Genomic DNA, 27,402 nt, shown 5'->3' on the forward strand with positions numbered 1-27,402 from the left:
TGTATATCTAAGTGCCATATCATTTTTTAAAAACAGTGTTATCCTTTACATGCACAGTAAAATGCTAAATATGAGTGAGGTTATTGGCGGGGGGGTTTTGGATTTTTCATACATCTTGGTACATTTGTCTCTTTTTTTCTTAGCCTATACCAATACGGCAGTCTGAATTGTGGCTTTATAATACCTCAGAAATGTTTTTATTAATCAAGATTATTTTGGTATGTTCCATTACATTCATCTACGTGTTAGAACCAACTTATCAGTTTCTAACACAAATCATTACTGTTTTGATAGGGGTGATACTGGATCTATAAATCATCTCAGAGATTTTGACTTCATTATCAAAGTGAGTCTTTCTACAGGCATGGCTCTTCTTTCAATTTACATAAATGTTTTAATTTCATACAGTAATGATGTATTTTTTTAGGATAGAGATTTCTCATATTTGTTAAAGGTAAGCTATTTTTGATGGAATCATAAATACGGTTTTGAAGACCTGTTTTTCATTTGTCTTCACTGTGACATAGAGACCCAAATGATTTTTGTACGTTTACCTTTTCTAGAAATGTTGGTAGATTTCCTTGTTCATCTCAATATACTGAAGATATTTTTAGATTTCCTACATGTAGAACTTTGTCATGCTGCTATTTGTGATGGCACACACCTTTAATTCCAGCACTCAGAAGGCAGGTGGATCTCTGTGAGTTTGAGGCCATTCTGGCCTACAGAGAAAGTTCTGGTATTGAAATCCTAGCCAACTCCTCAGTGCTATGGAAGAAATGGGTCTTAGAGAAAACCTACAACTGCCACTACTAAAGCAACAAAACCCTAACTACATTCTAGGTATTGGTCCTTATACCCCGCTGATAACTGTAATCCTCAACTCTCATCAACGAAACTTCTCTTTGAAACAGGCAGAGATGTCACAACCAATCAAAATTGAGAGATGTGGGACACAGTTCCAATACAACAATACAACTCCCGCACAAAAGGCTCAAGGGTCATTGTGAAGAGGGGCCAGACTGTAAGAGCCAGAGGCAGGGGGAGTTTGCAGTGGACTGTGTCTCTTAAGAAGGTCAGAAGCTACACCCATAAGGCCTCACCAATACAACTGTGTAAACATGGGTTGACCAAGGATGACGCCTACAGACATGCTCTCGTGAGTGGGACCTCAACCCTAGGCAAAGAACTACAGGCAGCAAAGGAAGGTTGAGAATGGGAGAAATATTCTTTCCCAGGAAAGAACACATCCATTTGGTTATTCAATACCAAATGGTCATCCCCCCAAAACAAGTAACATTATACAGATAGAGCAGATTGTTATTATGTATCTAGGAATATGTTCATACATACATATGTATGTAACAACATTTAACGAAAAAGGAGGTCATGAATTTGAAAGAGAGCTGGGAGGATATATGGGAGGGTTTGGAGAAAGAAAAAAGAAGAAAGAAATTATGGAATTATATTATAATATCAAAAATAAAAACAAATAAATAAAATTAAAAACAAGCTAAAAATCTTCTTATGTGCTGATGTGACAGTGATCTTTTGTCGTTTCAAACCTTAAACCCTTAGTCTCTTTTTTCTTGTCTTGCTGCATTGGCGATGGTCTTCAGCTCAGTGCTGAACACAAGGAGTGCTGTGACTCATTACAAATCTCAGGGAGAATCTCCAAACCCCGCAGAAACTCAGTTCCAACTATAAGCTCTGCTGTGGGCTCCTGAGGAGCACAAGTTACCCTCAAGCTTGCGTTCTTCCTCTCCAGCCTCCCACACGCATCCCCATGACTGGCTTGTGGGCATTCTTTAAGAGATTAAGGAAGTTACTTTATATTCATGGTTTTCTAAGAGTTTATTTTTAAGTTATGTCTACATCTTGAATTTTGCCCATCCAGATGTTTGTATTGATCTTTTTTTGTTTTTATTCTCTCTGATGGAAAATGCCTAGGAGGAAATGACTCTCGGTTGGCATTTAGGACCCCCACAAATTTATTTGTTCATTTCTTTCCTTTAGGACTTTGGCATCTATTTGGGCATGGTGGCATTTGCCTGAACTCTCAACACTCAACAGGTAACAACTCAGCACTCAGCCAGAGGATGACGAGTTCCAGGTTAGATTTGGCTCACAGTGAGAGCTGTCTCAGACATATCCAACTGCATAACACGAGAACTTGGACATCCATGGAGAAAGGGTATAACTCTAATTCATTTTGTTTTGTTTGTTTGCTTTGAGACAGGATCTCATATATTCCAGGCTAGCATAAAACTTACTACGTAACAGAGGAAACCTTAACCTTCTGATCCTTTTGCTTCTGGCTCCTGAGTGCTGGGATTACACGTGTGTGTCATCTTGTCCAGTTTAAGTGGTCCTGGGGATCAAATTCTGGGCTTTGTGTATGCCAGGCAAGCACTGTGCACACTGACCTGTATCCCTAGCCTTTAGTTCTAGCTTTTTGATTGACTGACTGATAGATTGAGACAGGGTCTCACTATGTAGCCTTGCTTGTCCCTACAACTCTCTATGTAGACCAGACTGAATTGACACTCACAGAGATCTGCCTGCCTCTGCCTCCTGAGCTCAGGGATTAAAAACCTATGCCATGATGTCTGGCATGTTCTAGTGATTATAATAATGTTTTCAAGTTTTGTTATTAAAGTTGTTCTGTTTTCATTAAATAAGTTATGAAGTAAGTCTATCAATTCTCAGGAAAATAGGCCCAGAGTTTTCTTTGTGGGGAGGTTTTTTTTTGTTTTGTTTTAATAATAGAGTAAACATTTAATATTTTCTACTTATTGCATCAGTTTTGATAATTTAAATAATTTAATAGGATTATAAGTCTTATCAATATAAGACAATTTTGATATCTTGTTTTGAGGGTGACAAGATCCTTAATAGTATCCCTTTTCATTTCTAATATTGCTAGGTTTCTTTCATTTTTCTGGATTAGTCATGCCAAGGGCTGCCAGTCTGGTTTCCCTTTGCAGTTAATTTGTGCCATTGTTGATCTTGTTTCCAGAGTGGATTTCCTATTTCACGGATGTCCTGTCCTTCTCTATTTTCTTTCCTTCCCTTTTGTTTGGGCTTGGTTTGCTCCTGTTTATTAGTGACTTGTTCTTCTTAGGGTTTGTGACTCAAAACAACAGCTTAGATCACTGGTTTTTCTCATATATGCGTTTCAGGCTGTAACTGTCCCTTTAAGGACTACATTAACTGCATTAACTGTATACTTATATATTACATATGTATGTGGTTTTTGATATTTGGCTTTACACAGTTGCAGAAGCCAGTCGGAGAGTGCACTTAGGAAAGTGGTTTCTAGCCTAGGCTTGCAGCCTGAGGGCTACAGATGTGGCAGCAGAGGGAAGATGTGTCATGTGGGAGAGACGCCAACTGGAACCTGTGGGCTCATTCTCTCCCTTTGCTGCCCAAGCCTTTATGCTCAATGAAATGTTGCAGAATATTTGTTTAACTATGCAAGGATGTGTTGCATTTGTTTATGTTGCAGAATATTTATTTAATTATGTAAAGATATGTTACATTTGTTTAACTATGGAAAGATATATGTTGCATTTGTTTAATTATGGAAAGATGTGTTGCTGTTTTTACCTTGCCTGCCTAAGACACCTGATTGGTCTAATAAAAAGCTTAATGACCAATAGAGAGCAAGGAGGTATAGGCAGAACTTCCAGCCAGGGAGAGTGAGTAGGAGGAGGAATTTAGGCTTGAGGAAGAAGGAAAAGGAGATGACAGGGAGATGCCAGTCAGACATGGAGAAAGCAGGAAAGTAGGACATACAGAATGAAAGAAAGGTAAAAGCCTTGAGGCAAAATGTAGATGAAGAGAATCAGGTTAAAGTAAGTTATAAGAACTAGTGGGACAAGCGTAAGCTATGGCTGAGCATTTGTAATTAATAGTAAGTCTCCGTGTCTCTATGTGGGAGCTGGTTGTCGGCCCAAATAAGTGTCGAACTCCAGTGAAGGCCTGCACTGAAGCAGGAACTGACAGAGCCGGAAGTGCACAAGGAGGGGCCTCTGGAGCTGGGGCTGCTGTGGCTTGGCTGCTCCCTGTTCTGTGCTGTGTGTATGCTAGAACCTGCCTCCCAGGACCTCAGTCCCTCCCCTGCTTTCCAGAGTTATTACAGTGATCAGTTTGGAATGCAGCCTTCTAAGTGCTTATTTATACTGCAACATATACATACAATAAACATTCATATCTGCACATACAACTCTAATAGAGAGTTCTGCTTTATCTATATAATACTTTACATAAAAGCATTTTCTGATAAAATGTTACTGACACTTTTTTTTTTTCTAATTTTGAGACAGGGTTTCACTAGCCCTGGCTGGCCTGAATCTCTCTATGGAGACCAGGTTGGCCTCAAACTCAGAGATCCATCTGCCTCCGCCTCCCAATCCCTGGAATCATGTGTGCCACCACATCTGACTTTATTTAAACATTTTTCAAAAATTTAGTGATTTAATTTAATTTTATGTATGTTGATGGTTTGCCTGCACGCATGCCTGTGTAGGGGTGCTGGGTCCCCCAGAACTGGAGTTACAGACAGTTGTGAACTGTCGCATGGGTGCTGAGAATTGAACCCTGGTCTTCTAGAAGAATAACCAGTGCTCCTAACCACTGAACCATTTCTCCAGTCTTCTTAAACATATTTTAAGAAGACTTAGTATCCTAAAAAAAAAAATAATTAAGGCTAGTAATACATTCACTCTGCTTTATCTTACCTGACGACCTGCTCAGTGGAGTATCTAAACCCCTCACAATTCGTAAGAGTTCAGAGAGATTTTTTAATGGGGTGGGGCAGTGGAAAAAGAGTCTCCTGCTGGTTTATTTTTCACGTTTTCCCACTTAATTGTATGTCCCGTGCTCAAGTTGTTGAAGGGATGTTGATGAGGACTGGGCTCCACTGACCTTGGGATCATGCTAGAACTGGGGTGACGACCACTGGGGTCGGTCAGCCTCTGTTCCTTCCAAGGCCTAAGCCCACACACTTGCATAAAGTATCCAGGCAGGGGCATGACTCCCCTGGTTCTCTGATTCCCACAGATTAGGGACCTGTAGGACTTTCGGTGGGGGTGGGGGTTGGGTCAGGGTTTGCTGTGTTCAAGGAGTGGCTGCTAGACCTTGGGACTTTGATTAACATCTGCATTCTTCTCTGTGGTTGGATATCTGCCTCATACCTTCCCGTTTCACTGATGGAGCCCTGCTTGCTCACTGGTCTGCACTTCTTTTTTTTCTTTCAAGATGACAGCCTTCTGTCATCTCCTTTTAGTACTCAGGGACTGGTGACCCAGCCCTAACACCAGGTCCTGTGCCCTGACCCTTGTTTCCCGAAGGCAGCCCCATGCTGCTCTCTAGAGCTCAGAGATGGAAAGACTGACCGCTGTCCCATCTCGGGTGGGTAGAATTGCTCCCTCGCCCTAGAAGCCAACCTTGTCTATCTCCTCCTGAGGCAGATCTGAAATTGTGCCCCTGAGACCTCTGAGCCATATGCCACTACCCTGTGCCTAGTTCCTGGGCAAGAGAGTAACGATGGAAGATTGGCACTCACAGAAACTTGGTCAGCTCCGATGATTCCTGTCAGGCTCCCAGTACCATACTGGATGAAGAAACGATTCCCTACCTCCTCATATGTGCTGGACTGGGACGGGTGGAAGACCGGGTGTGTCTCTGGAAAACAAGAATTCTGCTCACTGCTTCGATCCCTGCCCCAGAGAGACAGAGTGGCTCCCCACGATAAGTGGAAGATGGGAGCTCTTGGGAAGGCTTGCCATGGCTTTTTACTAGTGAGCTACTGTGTCCTCTCTAGCCCAACCAGGTGTGTCCCAACCAGGGACCAAATATTTGTCCCTGGGCAAATCTGGTTGCTCACAGTGACCTCATAGACACAAGATAAGCCCCGTTTACCTGGAGCCAGCAGCCGTCTCAGCCATTAGTTATGGGGCCTAGCCCGGCCTTCAGAGGAAGCTTGGGGTGACCAGTTACCCCTCTAGGGAATTATTCCCAACTCTTTGCCCAGCTTTGCAGATGTCTAGTTTCAGGTTCCGAAGAGCTTCCACCCTTGGGATGTGTCCCACACTGAACGAGCCTTCTCTGTGTAGGGCTTCTGTTCCCAATGTCTCCCTCACCCCTATGTTACCTCTGGGCAAATGGACACACCCAAGCCACTGTGGGCCACCAGCCACACCTGCATGGGAGCCAGGCCATCAGGGCCTCCTTGAAGTAGGTGTACAGTCTTCCTTAGAACTCAACCGACCTACCTGTTCAGATACAAACCAAAAGAACCTTCTCACGTGTTCCTTTGGGTGTTCCAAAGGAAGTGAGTCACCAAGTCAATGATTTCTTTTCTAATGGCTCATTTTCTCTCCATTAATTCTAACTAGTATGAAAGTTATCTTGACTAGTAGATGCCTTTCATCTCTGCCCCTGGCCCAGCCATGCCAAATGAAGAAAGGGGAGAGGAGGAAGTTGGCACGGCAGGAAGGACCAGTGGAGGGAACTGAATCTTTCCACCCCTCAAAATACCACCTTAGTCTCCAAGAAATGGTTCCCACCACTACAGCCCACTTACTGCATGCTGGGCTGGTGCAGTAAACAGAAGGGACCCAGAGGTTAGAGGAGCCAGTGTCAAAGATGACGGTGAAGTTCTGTGGCGGAGTGCCAATGGAGATAGTGCCGAAGTACTCCATCTACAGGGAGGGGAGAGATGGAGAGGATGAGGGGATGGGAGGAAAAGCCTTGTTTGTGATTATAGCCCCAAGTGCCACGGACTACAGTCTGCCCAAGCTTAAAGAGGCAAGGCTGGGAACACAGGATGGAAGGAACAGAGCAGGGGCCGTGAGGGAGGGCACTGCGGATAGTTTAGGAAACTTGGTTCCCTTTTCTTATTATCCTGAGTTTCCTGACGTCATTGTGAGCAAGGCAGGGGAGACAGGAATGCCTCCATTTTAGGGATCAGGGAACTGGGGATGTAGGGAATCAAGTACTTTCTTTGTCTAAAGACGTAACTAGCTAAATGCCCAGTTGAGCACACAGTAGGGGCTTTCCCCTTGGGTACATGTCATCCTTATCTCTTTCCTCTTAAAGAAAGCCATGCACACTGGGCCATCTGACGCCTCCTTTACAGAGTTCACAGAGACTACGGGACTACCCATCTGAGTCATCCATGTCTGGCACTTGACGTCACCTAGGCAGCACTGGTCCCTGCTAGGGGCCCAGCCTTCCTCCCTACTCCCAGTGTCCCCAGGCTTCAACCCAAGACATCTTACATCCAGGTAGTTGATGAGGGGCTCATTGGTACTCTGGTCCATTTTACAAGACTCGCTGAACTGGATCATGTCCAAGTTCTGGGACTTCCAGAAGTCTGAGAGCAGGCCTTGGGCCCGCAGCTTCTTCCGGACGGACTGATGCCGTCTGAGGGGCACCCTGGGGAAAAAGTGTGGCATGAGGGGGAAGTTCTGCTTCCACCCCCCATTTCCATGTATCAGTTCAGAGTCCGACTGCAGTAAGGCCCAGGAGGGGGCCTTCAAGGCCAGGGTGTGGCCAGAAGCAGGCCTTCTCTGTCTTGTGGACTCAGAACCTGGGCAGAAGTGGCCCTCTTTCCTGGGCGCTAGCCCTTTGAGATCTTCCAGGGAACGGGAGCTAGGACACAGTCTGCAGTTATATCTGACTCCAGAAAGGGCTGACGTAAAGGGATGGAGGGCTCTGTGGATAGCAGTGTTCAGTCCCCCTTGAGAAAGCATTTGAAGGCTTGGGGTTACAAACCACAGCTCTAGGGCATTCTTTCAAGTAACAGAGGGGAGTCCATTGAACTGAAGTAGGCACCTCCACTGGAAGGAGAGGCCTGGCATTGCCTGGGGAACACCAGGGATTCCCATAAGACCCCAATTTCTTCTTTTTATTTCCTCATTAGCCTTCCTCCCCCAGGACAACCCGGAACTGGGTTGTGGGATGCCTAAGCTGAACTCAGTGCTGGAGGCAGTGCCTTACCTGTGCATAGCCCCATGGACCAGTCCCAGGTCCAGGATCACCAGCAGGAGCACAAGGAGAGATTTCATTGTGGCCAGGCAGCAGTTTCCCTCTCTCTCTGCTTCTCTCTTCCCTCTTCTTTTCTTCTGGAGCACAGGCAGGGGCACCAGCTCTTCCTGGTGCCCAGACCTGCCCTGCCCAGTCTGAGGACCCAATGATAAGGTCTGGAGTCAATAGCCATGCCCAGAGTAAACAGTGTGTGGAATAGGAGAGCTAAGGGTAAAGCGTACGTGTGTGTGTGTGTGTGTGTGTGTACCCTCTGAAAATGAGGGGAATTCCTGTCTCAGCTTCTCCCAGGGTCTTTGGACAGCCTACACTGGCTTTAAGTAATCCTGTGTTAACTGTCTAAGGATGCAAATGTTGCAGAACGAGGGTCCCACTCTGTTGAACTGCTACTACGAGTGTGAGTGTTCAAGTTGAAGACCCCTAAAGGGCAGAAACTGAAACGCCCTATGTGGGCCTGACTGTATCTCAGAATATCAGCCAGGCTTTCGCCCCTATATTTCTTATTCTCTCTTCGTTTCTTTAGAGGCTCCCTAGGCAAGTTGTTCTTCTCAGAGCAAAACCAGTACTCCCCAAAAGCCCTGAGATGGAAAAGTTTGGCTTTGGATTTGTGTGGTTTGATTTTTTTGGTTCCAAGCACTTGATGAGTCTGGGGCTGTGGTCTGTATAGAAGAGGGTGCAGAGGCAGCCATGGAGGGGCAGGGTCTGGAGCAAGCCTGTGTCGGCACACCAGGGCTGCCATAGTAATGTGTCACAATCCAGTGGCTTGAGCAACATCTATTTTCTTGTGATCCTTGAAGTTGAAAACTCAAATTTTCTTACTGTCAGCCTCTCCTGTGGGTGCCTCTCTCTAGAATGTAGGGGCCAGCTTTCCTGACTTAAGAGAGGTGGGGGTGGTGGGAATAAAAAGCCTCTGTAACTGGGACTTCCAGGTGATGGCCTCTGAGCTGGACGGGAACGGCCATCACTACTGTCACAGGTGCTGGCTTCTCCAGGAAGCACTGGTCAGGGCGCAGGAGTTAGGGTGCCTGGCTTAGGTTAGCTCTGCTCTTACCACCTGATGTTCTGGCAAAGTACCAGGGCCTTGCCTTTCAGCTTTCCAAAACGTTCAGGAGACATCCAAAAAATGAGGAGGAACGAGAACAGAAACAGAAGCAGCTGGCCCACGACCCTAAAGCAACCGTGCCTCTCTGGGATTTACTCATTTCCTGGGAGCCTGTCCTCTGGCCTCTCACAGGGAGAGGGGCCTGTCTGTTCCCCAAAGAGCAGCCTGCTGCAGGAGGGCTGGGAGTCTGGGTCTCTCCTCCCGGAACCAAGCTCTGTCATGACTGCCCACAGTTGCCCGACCAGACACCTCAGTGTTGTCTTCTGGGGTTTTGGAGTTAGGTGCATTGGAAACAGCTTAATCCATCCTGCGTGCAGGATCTGGGCACAAGCCTCACGCTGGCAGATTTCGTCCAGGTCCTCAAGGCCGACTCACTTGCACAGCGAATGAGAGCGTGGTCCCAGAGGAGGGCACAGCTCGTCAGGGCAGAGCTAGGGCTCTTGACTATTAGTCCAGGGCTCCTTCTATATGCTATCACTGAGCTATTGATGCTAGTATAACTGAACCCTCACTCCTTTTCCATCTCCAGACCTCTCCCTGTCTGGTTACCAAATGTAGAGGGTAAGGCTGGCCCATGTCTGAGACCTTTCTCTGGAAACACCAGGAACTGCACGCCATTGTCCTTGCTGTGTGTCAGTGACTCCTCCCAGGCTGAAATGGAAAGTAACTGTGAACCTTTGTTACGGACGGTGTGAACTCTCTCTGGGAACAAAAGCCCCTGGACGTATGGGTGGCTATGTGTGTGATCTCTGGGGAAAGGCAGAGGAAGAGCGGCGTGAGGGCAGAGGCCACAGCACAAGCAGTAATCTGTTCTCTCAGCGCTTGCAAAGAGGCTGTTGTGGCTTGAAAGAAAATGGTCCCCAGAGGGAGTGACACTATTAGGAGGGGTGGCCTTGTTGGATGAAGCGTGTCACTGTGGGGGTGGACTTTAAGGTCTTTTTTGCTCAAGATTCCCTTAGTGTGACAGTCAGTTGACTTCCTGTTGCCTGCGAGATGTAACATTCTCAGCTCCAGCACCATGTCTGCCTGCACACTGCCTTGCTCCCTATCCTGATGGCAATGGAGTAACCCCCCCGAAACTGTAAGTGAGCCACCGCAATGAAATGTTTTCTCTATAAGAGCTGCCGTGGTCATGGTGTCTCTTCACAGCAATAGTACCCTGTCTAAGGCAGGGGCCTTGAAAAGAAGGCTCTCCAGGGATGTGGGGGTGGAGCCTGGTTGGATGCAAAGGTTTGACACTTTCCAGAACGTGGGAAAACTGTTGGTGATGACACTCCCTAATTGGCTTCTTTTTCTACATCTTCAGATTGCACAAGATAAAATAATGACAGTGGTCAGCTGCACAGTGCTGTGTGGAAGTTAGTTCCCAGCACAAGGCACACGGCCAGTGTGGGATAAGAACTGGCTCTTGAGGGCATGGAGCTGCCTTCCAGGATACGCTGTCCCTGGCTCTGGCGATAGCATCAGCTCAAAATGACCATGGCAACCCGTTGGGAAAATGTCCCAACCTCTTTCTGCTCAGAGTTGAGGAATGAAGAAAAATGCACGGTGCCACATGTGGCCAAGCAAGGAGAGATGGGGCAACGAAGCCTGGATCCCCTTGGTTTTGCCTTAACTGGCCATCTGGCCATAGAAGTCGCTTCTCTCAGAACCTCATTCCCTTGTCTACAAGATAAAGAGGCTGGACTGAATGATGACAGAAGGGACACTGGGGAGGGCGTAGCTGTGTCTCAGACACTGTATTAAAGGGCTTTGATGTATTTCTTCACACCTCACACCGATCCTTAAAGAATATTTAAAGCCATGTCACATATAAGGAGACGGAGACACAGGGTGGCTCCTATATAGCGCTGTAACTAGCATCCAAACCCAGGCTTGCCTGACTTTAAAGTTGAGATTCCTAACCAGGACGCTGTACTGAATCATCTACAGGGTCTTATGGTCTAAAGCTTCTTCCTGAAAGAAGGAAGTGGAGCAGCTAAAGAGGGGAGGGACTTGCTTCTGCCATGGCCGATGGTTGTCTAGGCTTGGAAGAAAAAAAGGCTCATGGTGAGGCAAGAAATGTTCTCAGTGCATGTTCTTAGAAGTTTGTTTGTTCTTTGTATGTTTTTCTATGTTTTTCTGTCTGGTCTTCAAAATGACACTTGCACTCCTCTCTGACTAAACTATGAAAAATAAAGCTTCTATTCCATCAAAACATCTGCTTGGTGCAGAGAGAACTTTGCACCGCTTATTTCCCACACAGATTCGTTATCTTTGCTTTTTTTTAAGCCTCCTATTCTCACTCCACGGGAAACTGGAAGACTCTGACACCCCCAGAATTTCACCATGTCACCAACTCTGTCAATATGAGCTATTTTTACAGCCACCACCAGTTGGCTTCTACACCAGACACTGCACAGTATTGCCAGCAGAGGGCGCAGGTACCATGGGGATTTCACGCACAGTGACTGATACTAGCTTATATACTCGAATGCAGGCAAAGCAGGGTTTGAGTCCTACCACGGCTTGTGATACCATCGGTATGTTTCGAGTTTCAGATTCTTCAACTATAAAAGAGAAAGTCTGTGGGAGGGGGCATGGAGGGGCACACCTGCATAATATCAATGCTGGGGAGGCAGAGATCTGAGGTCCACTATGAGTTTGAGACCAGCCTGGTCTACATTGGAAGTTCCAGGCCAGCCAGATCAAACAGGAAGAGGGGGGGCAGTCCGTAGGAGGAAATCAAATACAAAAAAAAAGTTAAGATTATGTCTATTCCAAGACACTGAGTCACATATCTGATTAGATTCAACAACTTCCCTGTGGAAAAACCTCCAAATAGAGGTCTTAGCAGGCTTCAGGTGCACAGATTGGGGTGCACAGTCAGTCTCGATATAATTCCAGAAAAAGGAGCACCAAGGCCCCAAGAGATCTCTTCCTCAGTAGGCATAATTCACGTGGAAGAACCTCAGGGGTGTCTGACTAGACTTAAATACTGTGGTAGTTTGAAAGAGAATGGCCCCCACGGCTCATGTATCTAAATATCTGGTCCCTAGCTGATGGACTGTTTAGGAAGGGTTAGGTGTGGACTGATGTGGGATGCCCCTCTGCTTGCTGTGAATGTTTTATTGCCATTGGTTAATCATGAAGCTGCCATGGCCTATGGCAGGGCAGAATATAGCCAGACGGGAAATGCAAGCAGAAAGTCAGATAAAGAAGGGTGGGGTTGAGAGAGAGACCAGCAGCTGCTGGAGGAGTAAAATGCCGGAGCATTGCCGGTAAGCCACAGGGCATGTGGCGATGTGCAGATTATTAGAAATGGGTTAATTTATATAGAGAGCTGGCCAGTAAGGAGCCTGAGTCATTGGCCAAAGAGTTTGTAATTAATATTAAGCCTCAGAGTGGTTATTTGGGAATTGGCAGCGGGAGAGAAATGTCTGGATACAGTGGACTTGTTGGAAGAGGTGTGTCACTGAGGGTGTGTGTGCGACTTTTCCCTAAAAGGTCAAATGGGTCATTTGTGATAAGGCAGACTGCCCTCAGAATGAACTCTTAAAGACAAGAGCCTACACTAGGTCCAGCCTTGCTCTCTCTGTCTGAGGCCTGTGGGTCAAGGTGTGACTTCTCAGCTACCGCTCCAGCACCACACCTGCCTGCCACCATGCTTCCGGTCATGATGATCATGAACTCTCTTTCTGAAACTGCAAGCAAGCCCCCAACTAAATGATTCTCTTTTCTAAGTTAACTTGGTCACGGTGTCTCTTCACAGCAATAAAACAGTGACTCAGACAAGTGTGGTCATGTGTATGTCATGTGAGAGACAACAGTAGCTGGGCGTGGGGTGCACATGGCGGACCAGGCCAGAAGCAGGGTGCAGAGAACTGCTTTGTAGTTAGAGCCCAAAGGATGTGCTGTGGATCAGAAAGGATGAAGGAGACTAGGATTAGGGAGGACACCTACAGTTTGTCTTACTGATGCCCAGCACTGCGCTGCCAAAGCGCTGCAAGTTCAAGGCTGTGTACACAGAACATTTATGACCGAGAGCGTAGAGACTTCTGGTAGTAAGAGATGGTTCAGTGATAATATCTCTGAATGAAATGCTTTGGGGCCATAATGAAATGGCTCTGCTAGGAAACCCTGATGGAGAAGGGTCATCTGTCTATTGGTTAAGGTCATTTGTCTATCTGTTGCTTTCATTTGTTAATTAATAAAAAAAAAACTGGTTGGCCTTTAATAGGACAGAAAATTAGGTAGGAGGAGTAAACAGAACAGAATGCTGGGAGAAAGAAGCCGAGTCAGGCAGTCGCCATGATTCTCCCACTCCAGACAGATGCTGGTTAAGATCTTTCCTGGTAAGCCAGATCATGGTGCTACACAGAATATTAGAAATGGGTTAGATCAATATGTAAGAGCTAGCCAATAAGAGGCTGGAACTAATGGGCCAGGCAGTGTTTAAAAGAATACAGTTTCCGTGTAATTATTTTGGGTAAAGCCATGCGGGCGGCCGGGTGCCGGGGACGCAGCCCCGCCACTCCCACTTCAACAAAACCCCTTGGATACATTGCTCAATTGAAAAAGTGAAGCAGAATGTGAGTATGGTACCATTTATATAAAATATAAGATGAAAAATATGTTAAAATTTAGTACCCCCCCACACACGAGTCCTGAGGCAGGAAAGCATAGGGAATAGTTTAACAACTTGGAACTCCGCTTGGCTTGGACTATATACACATTCCTCTTCTAACAATGCACCTTAGGACCCCGCCTGCATTAAACTGCAAGTACACCCCACTCAGAACAATGGAATAAGTTTGTTTTCATTCAAGAATATTCCAGTATATGAATGACAGAGACTGATCTGGTATGGACTGATTTGAGGTTCACATGGGAGAAGGCAAATTGGGCCCTCTGAGTGAACTTTCAGGGAAACATTATTTACCTTCTTGTATTTATGCATAATTGGACATGCATATAATTAAAATCAGATGCATTATGAAAAGAGATAGCACAATGCGCAAAGGCTTTATGTAACTGAAGTTGTCAATCAAAATTATCTGTGGCACACTCCTTAGTAACTAGACTCCTCCTTCTACACCCCATAAAGAAAGGCCAGTAACCTGGAGTACTCACTTGGTCACCTAGATAGCTTGTTGTTATTCTTTTAATTAATCTCTCTCTCTCTCTCTCTCTCTCTCTCTCTCTCTGTGTGTGTGTGTGTGTGTGCGCACGCGAGCGTGCATGCATACCATTGCATGTTGGTAGAGGTCTGAGGACAACTTGAGGGAGTTGGTTTTCTCCTTTCACTATGTGGGTACCAAGGATCAAACTGAAGCCATCAATCAGGCTTGGCAGCAAATGCCTTTATCCCATAGTTCTAGTGTTTGGGAGGGGAGTTATCTCTGGTGGAATGTCTAGGCTATCACAGTGTCTGTGTGAAGTTTTGATAGTTAGATATATTTTCATAGTAGCCCTGTACAGTAGGCATTGTTTCCTCTACTTTTCCAAATGAAGAAATCGAGGTTCAGAAATCCCAATAGCCATACCACTTTGTGAGCGGTACAGGGTCCAAACTCAAATCTAAGTTTTCTGCTTGCATGATCCAAAGGAGGAGCAGAAGGAGAGAAAGCACGAGCAAGGAACTCAGGACCGCGAGGGGTGCACCCACACACTGAGGCAATGGGGATGTTCTATCAGGAACTCACCAAGGCCAGCTGGCCAGGGTCTGAAAAAGCATGGGACAAAACGGGACTCGCTGAACATAACAGACAATGAGGACTACTGAGAACTGAAGAACAATGGCAATGGGTTTTTGATCCTATTGCATGTAATGGCTTTGTGGGAGCCTAGGTAGTTTGGATGCTCACCTTAATAGACCTGGATGGAGGTGGGTGGTCCTTGGACCTCCCACAGGGCAGGGAAACCTGCTTGCTCTTTGGGGTGAGGAGGGAGGAAGACTTGATTGGGGAAGGGGGGGGGGAATGGGAGGTGGTGGCGGGGAAGAGGCAGAAATCTTTAATAATTAAATTAATTAATTAATTAATAAAAAAAGAAGGGTTAACATGGAGATAAACCAATGAGAAATAAGTAGAACTTCACCAGTAATTGGAACAAGGTTGAAAATATTACAAATGAAATAAAGTATCTGGAAGGAAAAAAAAATCTAAGTTTTCCTCTTACTATAGTACATGGCTTCATTTACTAAGCAGCCTGGGACAAGGAACTTTCCACCTCTGAAAGACAAAGAAACCCTTTACAATTCATGGCCCTACTATTGTTGGGGGGGTCGCACTTGGTTATTTTGGAAGCTTAGTTCTTACTTCCTTACCACTAGAGTTAGAGGAAGATTTTCTAAATAAGAATTTGTTAAACAGCAAAAAAGTAAAGTTGTAGGCTTATGAGGTAGTTGAATAGGTAAAAGTGGTCGCTGCTTAGTCTGGGAACCTAAGTTCAATTCCAGGGTCCCACATAGTATAAGGAAAGAACTGATTCCCTCACATTACCCTCTGACCTCCACACAAGCACTGTGACGTGAGTGTGCGCTGCCCCCATCTCTCTCTCTCTCTCTCTCTCTCTCTCTCTCTCTCTCTCTCTCTCTCTCTCTCTCTCACACACACACACACACATACACATTTTATAAGCAATAACAACCTGGTGCTGCAAGCTGGTAATCCAACTTTTTGCAGAGCCGAGACAGGAATATGAAAAGATCAAGGCCTACTGGTGACTTAATCAGACTCTGTATCCAAAGAGAAAATGGAAAAGAGGCTTAGGAATCTGGCTCAGTGGCTGAGTGCTTACCAATTATGCCCAGCGTCCTAGGTTCAGTCCCTAATACCGAGAAAGAGAAAAAGAAACCAAGTCTGAAATCTACTGCTTCCTCATGTTCCTAATTTCATAGAATGTACTGGGCACCACATTCTGACAGCATGGTCTATGCTGCATGGTGGGCAGAAAAATCTCAAGTTCATTTTCAAGGACTGGGGGTTTATGGTGGCTGCTCACTCAGGAGGTGGCTTGCAGGGTAGATCCTTGCTGGGCTGTCCTTGACAATGGATAACAAGGCTAACTAGAGAGCCCTGATATCCGCTGAGAAGATTGGCATGGAGTCCCTTGTCCTTCAGCAGCCCGGCAGCCTGCTCACTGAGCCTGCCTGGCAGCTGCTCATCAAAGCTGGGCAGCCCTCAGAGCCCCTCTTTATGGCTCTGATAGCCTGTTCCCTCTCCAAAGCACACCGAGCCTGCAGGGTGTTTCTCAGTTCAGGCTGTTAGGTCAAAGGCAACTGTACGCCTACCCTACACCTATTCCCCCAGCAGGTCATACCTATATTTCTTTAAGTGTCTGCTGGTGGCTACTATGAAGGCCCATGAAGATAAATTTTCCAAATGTGTTAGAATTTCTTGTTCCAGCTCTCTGGAAGATTAATTTAAATACCCCGAAGTCATTATTTCTTCTCAATGAGTTTGATGTCAAATAAAGATGATTCTGTTCAACCAGGATGAGACACAAATTAATTCACTACTGATCTTTCGGGCTTGGAGACTTAAAACAAATGTACCCGGTCTACGTTTGAGTTCCAGGACGGCCAGGGCTTTGTAGTGTGACCTTATTTCAAAAACAAGTAAATAAATAAAAATAAAACCCTATCAGGAAACACATGCTTTATGTAGCTCCCTTTGACATTTGGTTCTGGGACTCTGAGGTGGGGCAGGGAAGGGAACAGAATCACCGTTTGCAAGGCTCTGATTCATAGCGCTTCTAATAGCAGCCAGCGCCAGCCTGCTATTCAGTGTCTCCTCAAAGTCAGTTAAGAGCCTTGCCTAGACCATATGGCCGAAGACTGAAGAGCTGATCGGCAGCCGAGAGCATGGAGGACTCGAGTTCAGCTCTCAGCACCTATGTGCAGTAGCTTACAACTGCCTGGAACTTCCTCTTCTGACCTTCACAGGCACCAGGCAGGACACACACACACAACACACACACACACACACACACACACTATATATATATATATATATATATAGTCTAAATTTAAATTTAAGAAAATCATGTGAGGTACCTAACCTCAAAGGTAACAGTTTCAGTAAATGCAGCAAGTCAAAGATAGTTTTATTTTTGTTTTGTGCAAACTTGTTATTGGTAACTCCCAACTTCCAAGACACTACAAGCTATAGGAGCCCACCTGTCAAAACAAAGATAAAAATGCTCTTAACCTGGGTGTCAGGACAGTCCCAGGGACACTGTGACTGTGGGAATATTTTGTTTATGTCTTAACAAATAAAGCTTGCCTGAAGATCAGAGTGCCGAGCTAAGCCACTAGTTAGCCATAGAGGCCAGGTGGTGGTGGCACACACAGAGGCAGACGGATCTCTGTGAGTTCAAGGCCATCCTGGGCTACAAAAGACTGAATCTGTCTAAAAGAGAAACAGAACTCACACAAAGGTGATCCCAGCACTTGGGACCATAGCACCAGGGAGGTGGAGACAGGAGTGATATGGCTGGGCAGAGGGAATATAAGATGAGAGGAGACAGGGGCTAAAGGCAGTCTGAGGATGCAGTCTGAGGATGCAGTCTGAGGATGCAGTCTTAGGATGTAGTCTGAGGATGCAGTCTGAGGATGCAGTCTGAGGATGCACAGTCTAAGCAGTAAGTCTGAGGATGCAGTCTGAGGATAGGATCGCCCTTTCTGTCTGAGCATTGGTAGAGGTGAGAATTCTCTAGAGACTGGCCACTCTGCTTCTCTGATCTCTCAGTTTTCACCCCCGAACATCTGACTTTGAGTTTTTATTATTTTTGCTTTGTTTGTTTTATTGATTTTTTTCTAGACCGGGTTTCTCTGTGTAGCTTTGGTGCCTGTCCTGGAACACACTCTGTAGACTCGGCTGGCCTTGAACTCATATCCACCTCAGCCCACCTGTCTCTGCCTCCCGATTCTGGGATTAAAGGCATCACTGCCAGGCCTGAGATTTTATTATTAAGACCAACTAGAATTTGTGTTATACTGTGGCATTTTTGGAAACTGCTAAGAGAAGTTTATGTCAATCAGTATGGAGAACTGGAGTCTTTCAAAACAGCGAGCATACAGTAAGCACTCAATAAATGCTGACTAGCCAGGACATGCTGAGTAGTCAGCTTTTTTGCTGATCTGAACTTCTCTCGGGGCTTCTTGGTGGCTCCCTAACCTGCAATCTGCCTTCTGGACAGGTGCATTCCCCTCCCCGTCTCCTGCTCTGCTGTCCTGCCGTCAGAAGAATGAACACATACAGATGTTCCCTCCTATAGGCAAAGCGGGACCTGACTGAGATCCTCGCAAACAGCATGCATGACAAGGACGTCCAGGTGTTCGGGGTTCTGCGGTGAAGTTAGTGGAGGCTGAAAATGGCGGACAGGGAGCAGACAGCTGCAGAGGAAGGCGTGGGAGGCTCGGCTGGGAGGTGGAGCATAGATGCTGGCCCCGCTTCCTCCAGGCCAGCCAGTGAGCTCCTCATAGGAACTGACACAATAGAAAACGATAGAGAAAAATGGGTGGTAAGAAGGTAGGTTAGACCTTGGGTGGAGGACTGGAGGACCTGGGACTTGGAGCTGCTCTAGGGGCAGATCCTCCCCGAGCCCCCAAAGATGTGTAAGCCTGTTTCCCGTCTTACTTTACAGTGCACACGCATTTTGTATTTAATGTGCTTGACTTTGGATTTCGAAGGAAGCTGAACACAAAGTGACTCTGAGAAGTCTCAGATTGTTGCGTGACCTGGATGAAAGCGACGTTATACAAATAGGAATCTGGGAAAGCGGAGATAGTCTAACCCTGCATCATTTATCAGGGGAGATTTCTTTCTTTCTTCTTCTTTTTTTTTTTTTTTTTTTTTTTTTTGCTAAGCCACTTTAGCAATCTATAAGACAGAAGACATTACCAGAAAAGGTCAGCGCAGGAAGATAAATGAATTTTGTGGCCACAGAAGGGAGATAGTCTCGGGACTGAAAAGGAATGTAGGGTGGTGTTTTATTGTCAGGAGAATTCTTCCACAGGCACAGCTCTGCTGCTTTCAGAGTCTGCGGCCCATTCCTCTGCCCTGCCCTCCCCTGTCCATGTCTCAGCTTTACTCCAGGACCGTGAACCTCACCATTAGCCTCCGAGAGGCCTGACAACCCGGGGGGGGGGGGCGTGAGAGTGCCTTCTATAGCTTCCTCCCATCTACCTCTTCCTGCCTCTCCTCTTTTCTCTCCCTTTTAGTTCAAGATATATTCATTACAGAGACCATCCAACCCCACCAAAGAAAGATGTTCTGGGTGAGGTGGTGGATGCCTTATAGCCTTAGCACTCTCAAGGCTACGGCAGGAGAATGGGAAGTTTGAGGCTAGCCTGAGCTAACTAGTGGGACTCTGTCTCAAACAAAACAAAATAAAATAGAAAAATAAAGAATTTGCAAATTACTACTTACAGATAATTATTCACCTTTGATGTTTATCCACCCGCCCCCATCGCCACCCACCAGAACAGACGCTCAGTGGAAGGAGAGGAGGAACACACAGAGACACACTTTGCAAATAGATTCAGTGGAGAGTATTTGTATCCTGACATGTGTTTACTATGTGTTTACATAGTAAATGCAAGTTGATCCCATGTGAATTATATGTGAAATAACTGAACCCCAAACAACAGACAATGTATATCTCTGGATATGAGCCAGCTTCAGTCATAAAATCAATCCCAGGGAAAGAAAATTTTCTGAGGCAGTTTTGATGCTTGCTTTTTCTGGCATCTTATTTCTATGGAAACTGCTGCTGGCATCCCAGATGGGCAGCTTTTAAATTTTAGATGTCAGAAGTACATTTCCCACTGCTGACTGACACCACCCAGGTCCGTATATGCTGGCAGCAACAATAGCGGCAGTGGGCCGTGCCCTGCATGCTGTTCTGTAGATAGCTGTGGCACGATGTAAGCCAATTATATTCAAGAAAAAGCTGACAGATTTTAGTTACTCTTTATGTGTGTGGGGGGGGTATATGTGCATGTGCATGCATGTGTGTGTGTGCACATGCTAGCATGTTATGTGTAGAGGCTGGGGGTTGACATTGGGTGACTTCCTCTACATGTTCCACTTATTCATGTTTATTTACTTCTGCTTGGTGTGTGTGGTGTGCAGGTGAATGCGTGCAGGTGCATGCGTGCAGGTGCATGCGTGCAGGTGCATGCGGCCATGTACACATGTAGAGATTGGAGGAGTATGTGTTCTGCTCCATCACCGCCACAGTCCCTTGAGACGGGGTCTCTTACTGAAGCAGAAGCAAGACTGACTGGCCAACAACTCCCAGCATCACCTGCCTCCCTCCAGAATCTACCCCCACTAAGTGTTGGACCAGAAATACGGGTCACCCTGCTCAGTTTTAGGTAAGTGTTGGGGCTCCAAAGCAGGACCTCGCCCTTGTGCAGCAAACATTTTTCTGGTTGAGACATCTCCCAAATCATTTTTGGTTCCTTGCACCAATGTTTCATTATCACACTTCTTGCCTCATGCCTCAGTGTCAATCGTGTGTTTCTAAAGGTTATAGAAGTTCATGTTCACTACACCTTTTCAATTTATGCATACAATCCTGAATAGTGAAAAGGCCATAATTCTTGAGTATCACAAACCTTTCTTTTAAAGGGATAGTGTTGCCATTAATATAGAGCGGAAAATCTGATACTGACTTTTGGAGCATATGACTCACAATCAAAATGAGTTTTCTTTTTCGTGTGCTTTCTATCTTGAAGTCTAGCATTTGTTCAGCACAAGCGATATATACTTCAGGAACAACACTTTTATCTACTAGGTAAAATTCAATTTTTCTAAGTTTCTTATTCTTGATATTTTTCTGCACATTCTGTACATCAACATTTAAGTTCTGCGTATGGGAAAATTGATGTAGTAGAGATATGGCTCAGGATAAACACTGGGCTAGCGTGCATACAGAAGGACCTGGCTCAATCCCTAATACAGAACAGAACAAAAAGCCACATTGACAAGAGCCAAAACACAAAAAACAAGATGTTTATGTTGTCATAGATTTTACTTTAAATATGACAAATTAGAGCAGAGAAAATGTATTTATTAAGTATACATTTTCAATAGTATAATGATGTGGGAGTGATTTCTTTCTAATCTGTTGCTTTCATTGGTTGATTAATAAAGAAACTGCCTTGGCCCATTTGATAGGCTAACCCTTAGGTGGGCGGAGTAGACAGAACAGAATGCTGGGAGAAAGAAGCCGAGTCAGGGAGTTGCCATGATTCTCCCACTCCAGACAGACGCAGGTTAAGATCTTTCCTGGTAAGCCAGATTGTGGTGCTACACAGAATATTAGAAATGGGTTAGATCAATATGTAAGAGCTAGCCAATAAGAGGCTGTAACTAATGGGCCAGACAGTGTTCAAAAGAATACAGTTTCCGTGTAATTATTTCGGGGCATATGCTAGCCATGCGGGCGGCTGGGTGCCGGGGACTCAGCCCCGCCCCTCCATCAACAGTATAGCTTTGGTTTATGTTCAAGAATCTATATGCTTAATAATGTTGATGCTTTCTAGGAGAATGGTCCCCGTGCCATTGACTTTTTAAAGTCACAAAGGTTTCAAATAGATTCTTCTGTTTTTATAGCTTCAATTTTTTATTTGGCTGCCCTGTTTTCAAGGCTTAGCCAAAGTCAGGCCATCCTAGCTAACATGATAGAATTCACAAATGTCACCAGAACTTTTTGATATATTGTTCTGACAGCCTTAGGATGTTGAAATCTAACATGATAGTTATAATTTTCTTCAGCCTTGTGTCCTTATTTCCTCAAATGATTATAGCCCAGTTTTGATTTTTTAACTGATAATCTAGTAAATATCTATATTATCCTTCTCCAACTATATATTTTACTATGGAAACAGTATTATTTGTTTGGTTTGGTTTTTGAGACACGGTTTCTCTTAGTAGTCCTAGCTGTCCTGGAACTCATTCTGTAGACCAGGCTGCTGGCCTCAAACTCAGAGATCTGTCTGCCTCTGCCTCCAAGTGCTGGGATCAAAGAAGTGTGGCAGCACTCCTGGTTCCTCAGTTACTTTTGTCCTGAAGAAATGTCTTTGAGCAATGTATTAGTAACAGCTGTGAATCAATTAGCAGTTCATATGCAATGCGCTCTAATTTACTAATGAAATGCAGACATAGATAGATAGATAGATAGATAGATAGATAGATAGATAGATAGATAGATAGATACATGGACATAATTACAATAAAAATGAGTTGTACCATATTAAAAATCTTACAGACTTAAACTGGGAACTTAGAGGTACCATTCAGACTAATGACTTATAATGTTAAACCTCAAATTTCATCAGTACACAAATACTAATAGGGGATTTAAAAACATTTACATAAACATAGTAGGGCATGGTGGTATAAGCCTGGAATCCCTGCACTAGGAATGAGGACCAAAGGGAGTTCAAGGATAGCTTGACCTCCATAGTGAGACAAGCAAGCAAACAAACAAAAATTTCAAAAGTTCCTCTGTGGGGAGCACCTGCAAAGTCATTTCACTGTAACTTGCGAAACAAGCAAATGCTAGCCTCATTTTCCCCTGTCAGAAAATCATCATAATAAGTGGATTTTGTTAAATAAAGCATCACATTGTCATTTACCAGAAAATTTTGTAGTAAGATTATAAGCCACTTACCTATGAAGTTACCAGAGAAACAAAAATGCCAAGAATACAGTTTTCTTGTAGAAAGTGGTTGGTCAGCTCGGAGACCGAGACCGAGAACTCTGTGGAAACACCGATTTTTGTTTGCTAACTCCGACCTTAAGCAACTCTTATCTCTTGGCCACCTCAGCTGCAAATGGAGATAACCATGCAGACGCTTCTGAAGTCAGATGAGGCACCTCCAGATGAGGAGCAAATGAGGCTGTGAGATAGGCGTACCGTTTTTTGGCGCTTACAGGAAATGTGTGTGGTTTCTGAAATAAATGAGGAAATGTGCATGGTTTCTGAAATAAACGAGGAGCAGGCTTGAAAGTCAACTAAGGGAAGCTGGGCATGGGTAGTGTGGGTCTGTAATCCCCACACGTGATAGACACAGACTTATCAGAAATTTAAGGCCAGCCTCAGTTACGTACTGACTTGAGGCTAGCCTGGGAAACATGAGAGTTTGTTTCCATAAAAATTAAAATAATCAAATAAAGAATACACTCAGAGTCAGTAGAGAACATTATTTCTGCAAACACAACCCTTGCCCCTCCTGAGCCCCCTGTGGCCCAGGTGCTGGTTTTACAGGGTCACTAGTGGACTTTTGCAGGAGTTCACGGGTCTGACAGCCAGATGTTTTATTTTGTTATTTTTTCTTTTGTTTTGCTTTGCATTTTTTTTTGTGAACATTTCATTCTGGTTATTATATTTTCAAGTACTAAGTTTTTTTTTAATTGCTTTTATTGAGCTATACAGTTTTCTCTGTTCCCCTCCCTACCTCTGCTCTCCCCTTCAACCCTCTCCCACGGTCCCCATGCTCCAAATTTAAAACCAGATGTTCTTAAACACCACATGTTAAGGCAATTGCTGACTGTTTGGAAATAAACTACCATGCAAACTGAAAATCCCAAAGTGATCCGTCCTGAAGGCAACCTCAGTTGAGAAATGGACTCCATGACAAACCTCAAGGGGACACAGGAAATCTACCTGGAGAAGTGACATTTCGTGGTGACAACAGGAAAGACATTCAAGTCCCAGAAATGGTGAGGGTATTTACTTCAGAGAAAGCAGATAAGGTGTACCTCAGCGTCTCCATCCTGCTTCTAATCCCTGCTTGGGTTTCGCAGCACATCAGCTGCCAACCTGAGGTGACAGTGTCCCATCCTTCATGCATTCATCAAGCATTTACAGAAGACCTACTATGTTCCGGCACTGGCATAGGTGATGGGGAGAGGAGTCAAACAAGATCTTAGACCACACGGAACTCTTGAAATCTACATCATCAGTTATCCTCGTCACACTCTGTCTTCCCCCGTTCTATCCCTTTTCTCTTATGATCCTAGGTCCCCAGCCCTCCCTTCATGTTGAGACTCATCTCCTACTGGTGCTTTCGGATGCCCACTGAAGCAGAAGGGACTACAGGACCTGCTAGCATGCCTTTGTGCCCGGAACCCTCTTACCTGGACCACACAAACGTGGCTTTGTGCTTCAGCAGAAAGGCAACTTCTTCCTCGTGTCAGACAAGAAACAACTGCCCCAGTACCTGGAAGACTGAAGAAGGAGGATTGTGAGTTCAAGGCCAGCCTGGGTTTTGTAGCAAACCCTGGTGAGAAGAGAAGAGATGGCTGTGCTTCTCTGACTCGATAGTTCTTCTTTTGGAGCTCATCTTAACACTAGCTTGTAATTTTTTGTCATATCTGCAAGGGTCTGGTGGCGCTGGCCCCAGAAGACTAGGGTAGGAGCGGGTAGGTGTCTAATTTCCTCTTGCTCATGCAGTCTGCTCCATGCTGCTAGAGACATAGCATACACTAAAACAAGTTTGCCATATTGAATTCCCCCCCCCTTTGATTTTAGAATTATATTTGGTGATTTCCTTGGTTGGTTGCACTTGACCATCAAAGATGTGGTCTCTCCAATGCTCAGTTCTTACGGTCTAGTTTTGAGCATTTTTGGTTCCCTGTTTTTTACTCCTGCCATAGACCTTTAACCTAGCTTCCAAATGTTGGTTGCCCCTTTGTATGTTCTTGGCATTAATTGGATAGAATTTTGTTTTTGGCAAATAGAATTTTGTCTTAGTTAGGGTTTACTGTTGCTGTGAAGAGACACCATGACCACTGAAACTCTTAAAAGAGAAAATTTAATTGAGAGTGGCTGGCTTACAGTTTCATTATGATCACAAAGGGGAGCGTGGCAGCCTGGTGCTGGAGCTGAGCGTGCTACATCTTGCAGGCAACAGGAAGTTAACTGACTCATTGGGTGGTATCCTGAGTATATGAAGCCCACCCCCACAGTGACATGCTTCCTCCAACTAGGCCATACCCATCACTCCAACAAAGCCACATCTTTCAATATTGCCACTCCCTATGAGATTATGGAGTTATGGGGGGGCCAATTACATTCAAACTACCTCAAATTTCTTCTTCTTCTTCTTCTTCTTCTTCTTCTTCTTCTTCTTCTTCTTCTTCTTCTTCTTCTTCTTCTTCTTCTTCTTCTTCTTCTTCTTCTTCTTCTTCTTTCTGTGACCAATTGCTTGACACAAATGAGTTCAGGGAAGATGTGTTTATCTCAACCCATAGTTCCAGAAGTGTCAGTTCATCATGGCAGGGCGGGCATGGGGGAGCAGAGTCTCTCTCATCACTGCAGTCAGGAAGCAGAGAGGGAATGTCTGCAGGCCTAGGTTTCCTCCAGGAAGGTTCTCAGCTTACAAGGGGAGGCCCTCCACTCCCACGGGGAGGAATCCCTCCTCACTTCACAGACATACTCGGAGGCACACTTCACCAATCTCATAGGTGCTTCTCAATCTAGTCAAGTTGACAATCAAGATTAATCATTACAGCGATAAAACATTCCTATTGGCGTTCCAGGCACCAGCAGCTAGCCAGGAAGAATTCTGGACCCCGGCCCTCAATCCCGACAGGTAGAAGTGAACAGCCCAGGCCAGCAAAGGACTTGGGCTTCTTCTCTAGGCTCCTCCCCGTCAGGGCCTTATTTTCCCATACGGTACCCCGCCCTTCCTCCCTGTGGCAGACCGTGTCTGTGCTGCGTGCGGCTACATTGCCAGGCAAACTCCATGTTTCTATTTCTTTCTGTCTTTATCCGGCATTCCTCAAACGGCCTCACACTTGGCAAATGTGAAGAAATGCCATGAATCATTAAGTCAGTAGTTCTCAAACTCTTTGGTCTCTGGACCCCTGTATACTCTTAAAAATCATTAGGAAACCCAAGAGCTATTGTTTTGCAGTATTATTTCTACTTACATTGAGTGTATTTAAAATAAAAACAAAAATCTAAGTATTTAGCCTATTTTAAAAATAGCATTAAAACATTACATCTTAATATGTTTTATGAAAAATAACTAAATTTCCAAAAGATGAAGTTTTTAGTAAGAAGTATTATATTCATAAATATATATTCTTATATATATTCTTATATGCTATTCTTGAAATTGTACTATTGGTAGTATAATACTAGAATAATCTTGATAGAGTAATATAGTTGACAGAAGAGCACTGGGTTCTCAGATCCGCTCCTGCACAGTCTCCTGAGAACTACTCAGTGGAACCTTTGAAAACGCCACTATGTTGTTGGCGAAACTGTGAGCCCATAGCAGGCATCTTGGTACCCATATGGTAATGCTTGACTTAGTCCACCCTCTGGAAGAACTCTCCGGCCTCCCAGAGACCAGGCACAGCTTGAGAACTTTGAAATCATTTGGCTTTGGTGCCCTAGGAAGCTGTAACTTCTGGGGTTTGCAGTCACGGACTGGATTTCCTTAGTGATTCAATATTTCCTGCAGTTGTTGCCTTTAAGTGTCTGAGTAGCCTTCTCCCTGGGGATGTTAGTCCAGTTCTGGTCACTGTGACAGATATCTGAGGAAAACAGTTTTTTGGGGGGCGTGGGTTATTTTGTCAATGGCTGGTTGGTTTCATCACTTTTAGGCCATGACAAGGCAGAAACATCATGGCGGAAAGAAACTGCTCGCCTCATAGTGTTCGGGAAGCAGAGAGAAAGCCAGTGTGGTGTCTGGAACAAGGTATGCCCCTCAAAGACACACGTCCAAGAACCTACTTCCACTAACTAAGTCCCACCTCCTAGCTGTTCATTCAGCTATGAACACTTGGTGGATTAAGCCATTGATAAGGTCTGGGCTCTCGTGATCTAATGATCTTGTAATATTGCCACCAAATGAGGGCCACCCTTCAAAGTATGAGCCTTGGGGGGTATATGTCACACTATCCCAGGACAGATGGGTGCTTTGTGCAGGGTGGGGTCACACAGGATGCATGGGTGCTGTCTGTGTGCAGAGTGGGGTGACACAGGATGCATGGGTGCTGTCTGTGTGCAGGGTGGGGTCACACAGCTCTATTTTATGGGGAAGAAGCATGAAAGGCTTTTAAGCACAGGGTAAGCAAGTGTTAGGTTTTAAACTGAAATCACATGAACTCAAATCCTGGCTTGAGAATCTGTCTCAGGCCATGCCCACCTCTGAGTTCCCACTCTGTGCAGACTCAGGTTGTGTGATTCCTTCTGAGAACCTAGAGTCAGACAGTGGCTGAAAGGGGATGGATAGA

The 27,402-nt window shown here is 45.1% G+C and overlaps 1 protein-coding gene across 1 annotated transcript in view; it reads right to left on the minus strand.

Moving 5' to 3' along the window:
* Ctse (cathepsin E) overlaps positions 1 to 23,013 on the minus strand; it is a 30,861-nt gene extending 7,848 nt beyond the window's left edge. The window contains exons 1-5 of the mRNA XM_057770384.1: positions 22,823 to 23,013; positions 8,008 to 8,189; positions 7,287 to 7,443; positions 6,590 to 6,707; positions 5,570 to 5,688 (exon numbers count right to left, since the gene is read on the minus strand). Coding sequence (XP_057626367.1) covers positions 5,570 to 5,688; positions 6,590 to 6,707; positions 7,287 to 7,443; positions 8,008 to 8,075 — 462 coding nt within the window. The 5' untranslated portion in view covers positions 8,076 to 8,189; positions 22,823 to 23,013. The remainder of the gene's footprint in view (positions 1 to 5,569; positions 5,689 to 6,589; positions 6,708 to 7,286; positions 7,444 to 8,007; positions 8,190 to 22,822) is intronic.
* Between the last annotated feature and the right edge of the window lie 4,389 nt (positions 23,014 to 27,402).

Source organism: Chionomys nivalis, chromosome 5 (assembly GCF_950005125.1).
Source record: "Chionomys nivalis chromosome 5, mChiNiv1.1, whole genome shotgun sequence".
In the NCBI taxonomy this organism is placed as follows: domain Eukaryota; kingdom Metazoa; phylum Chordata; class Mammalia; order Rodentia; family Cricetidae; genus Chionomys; species Chionomys nivalis.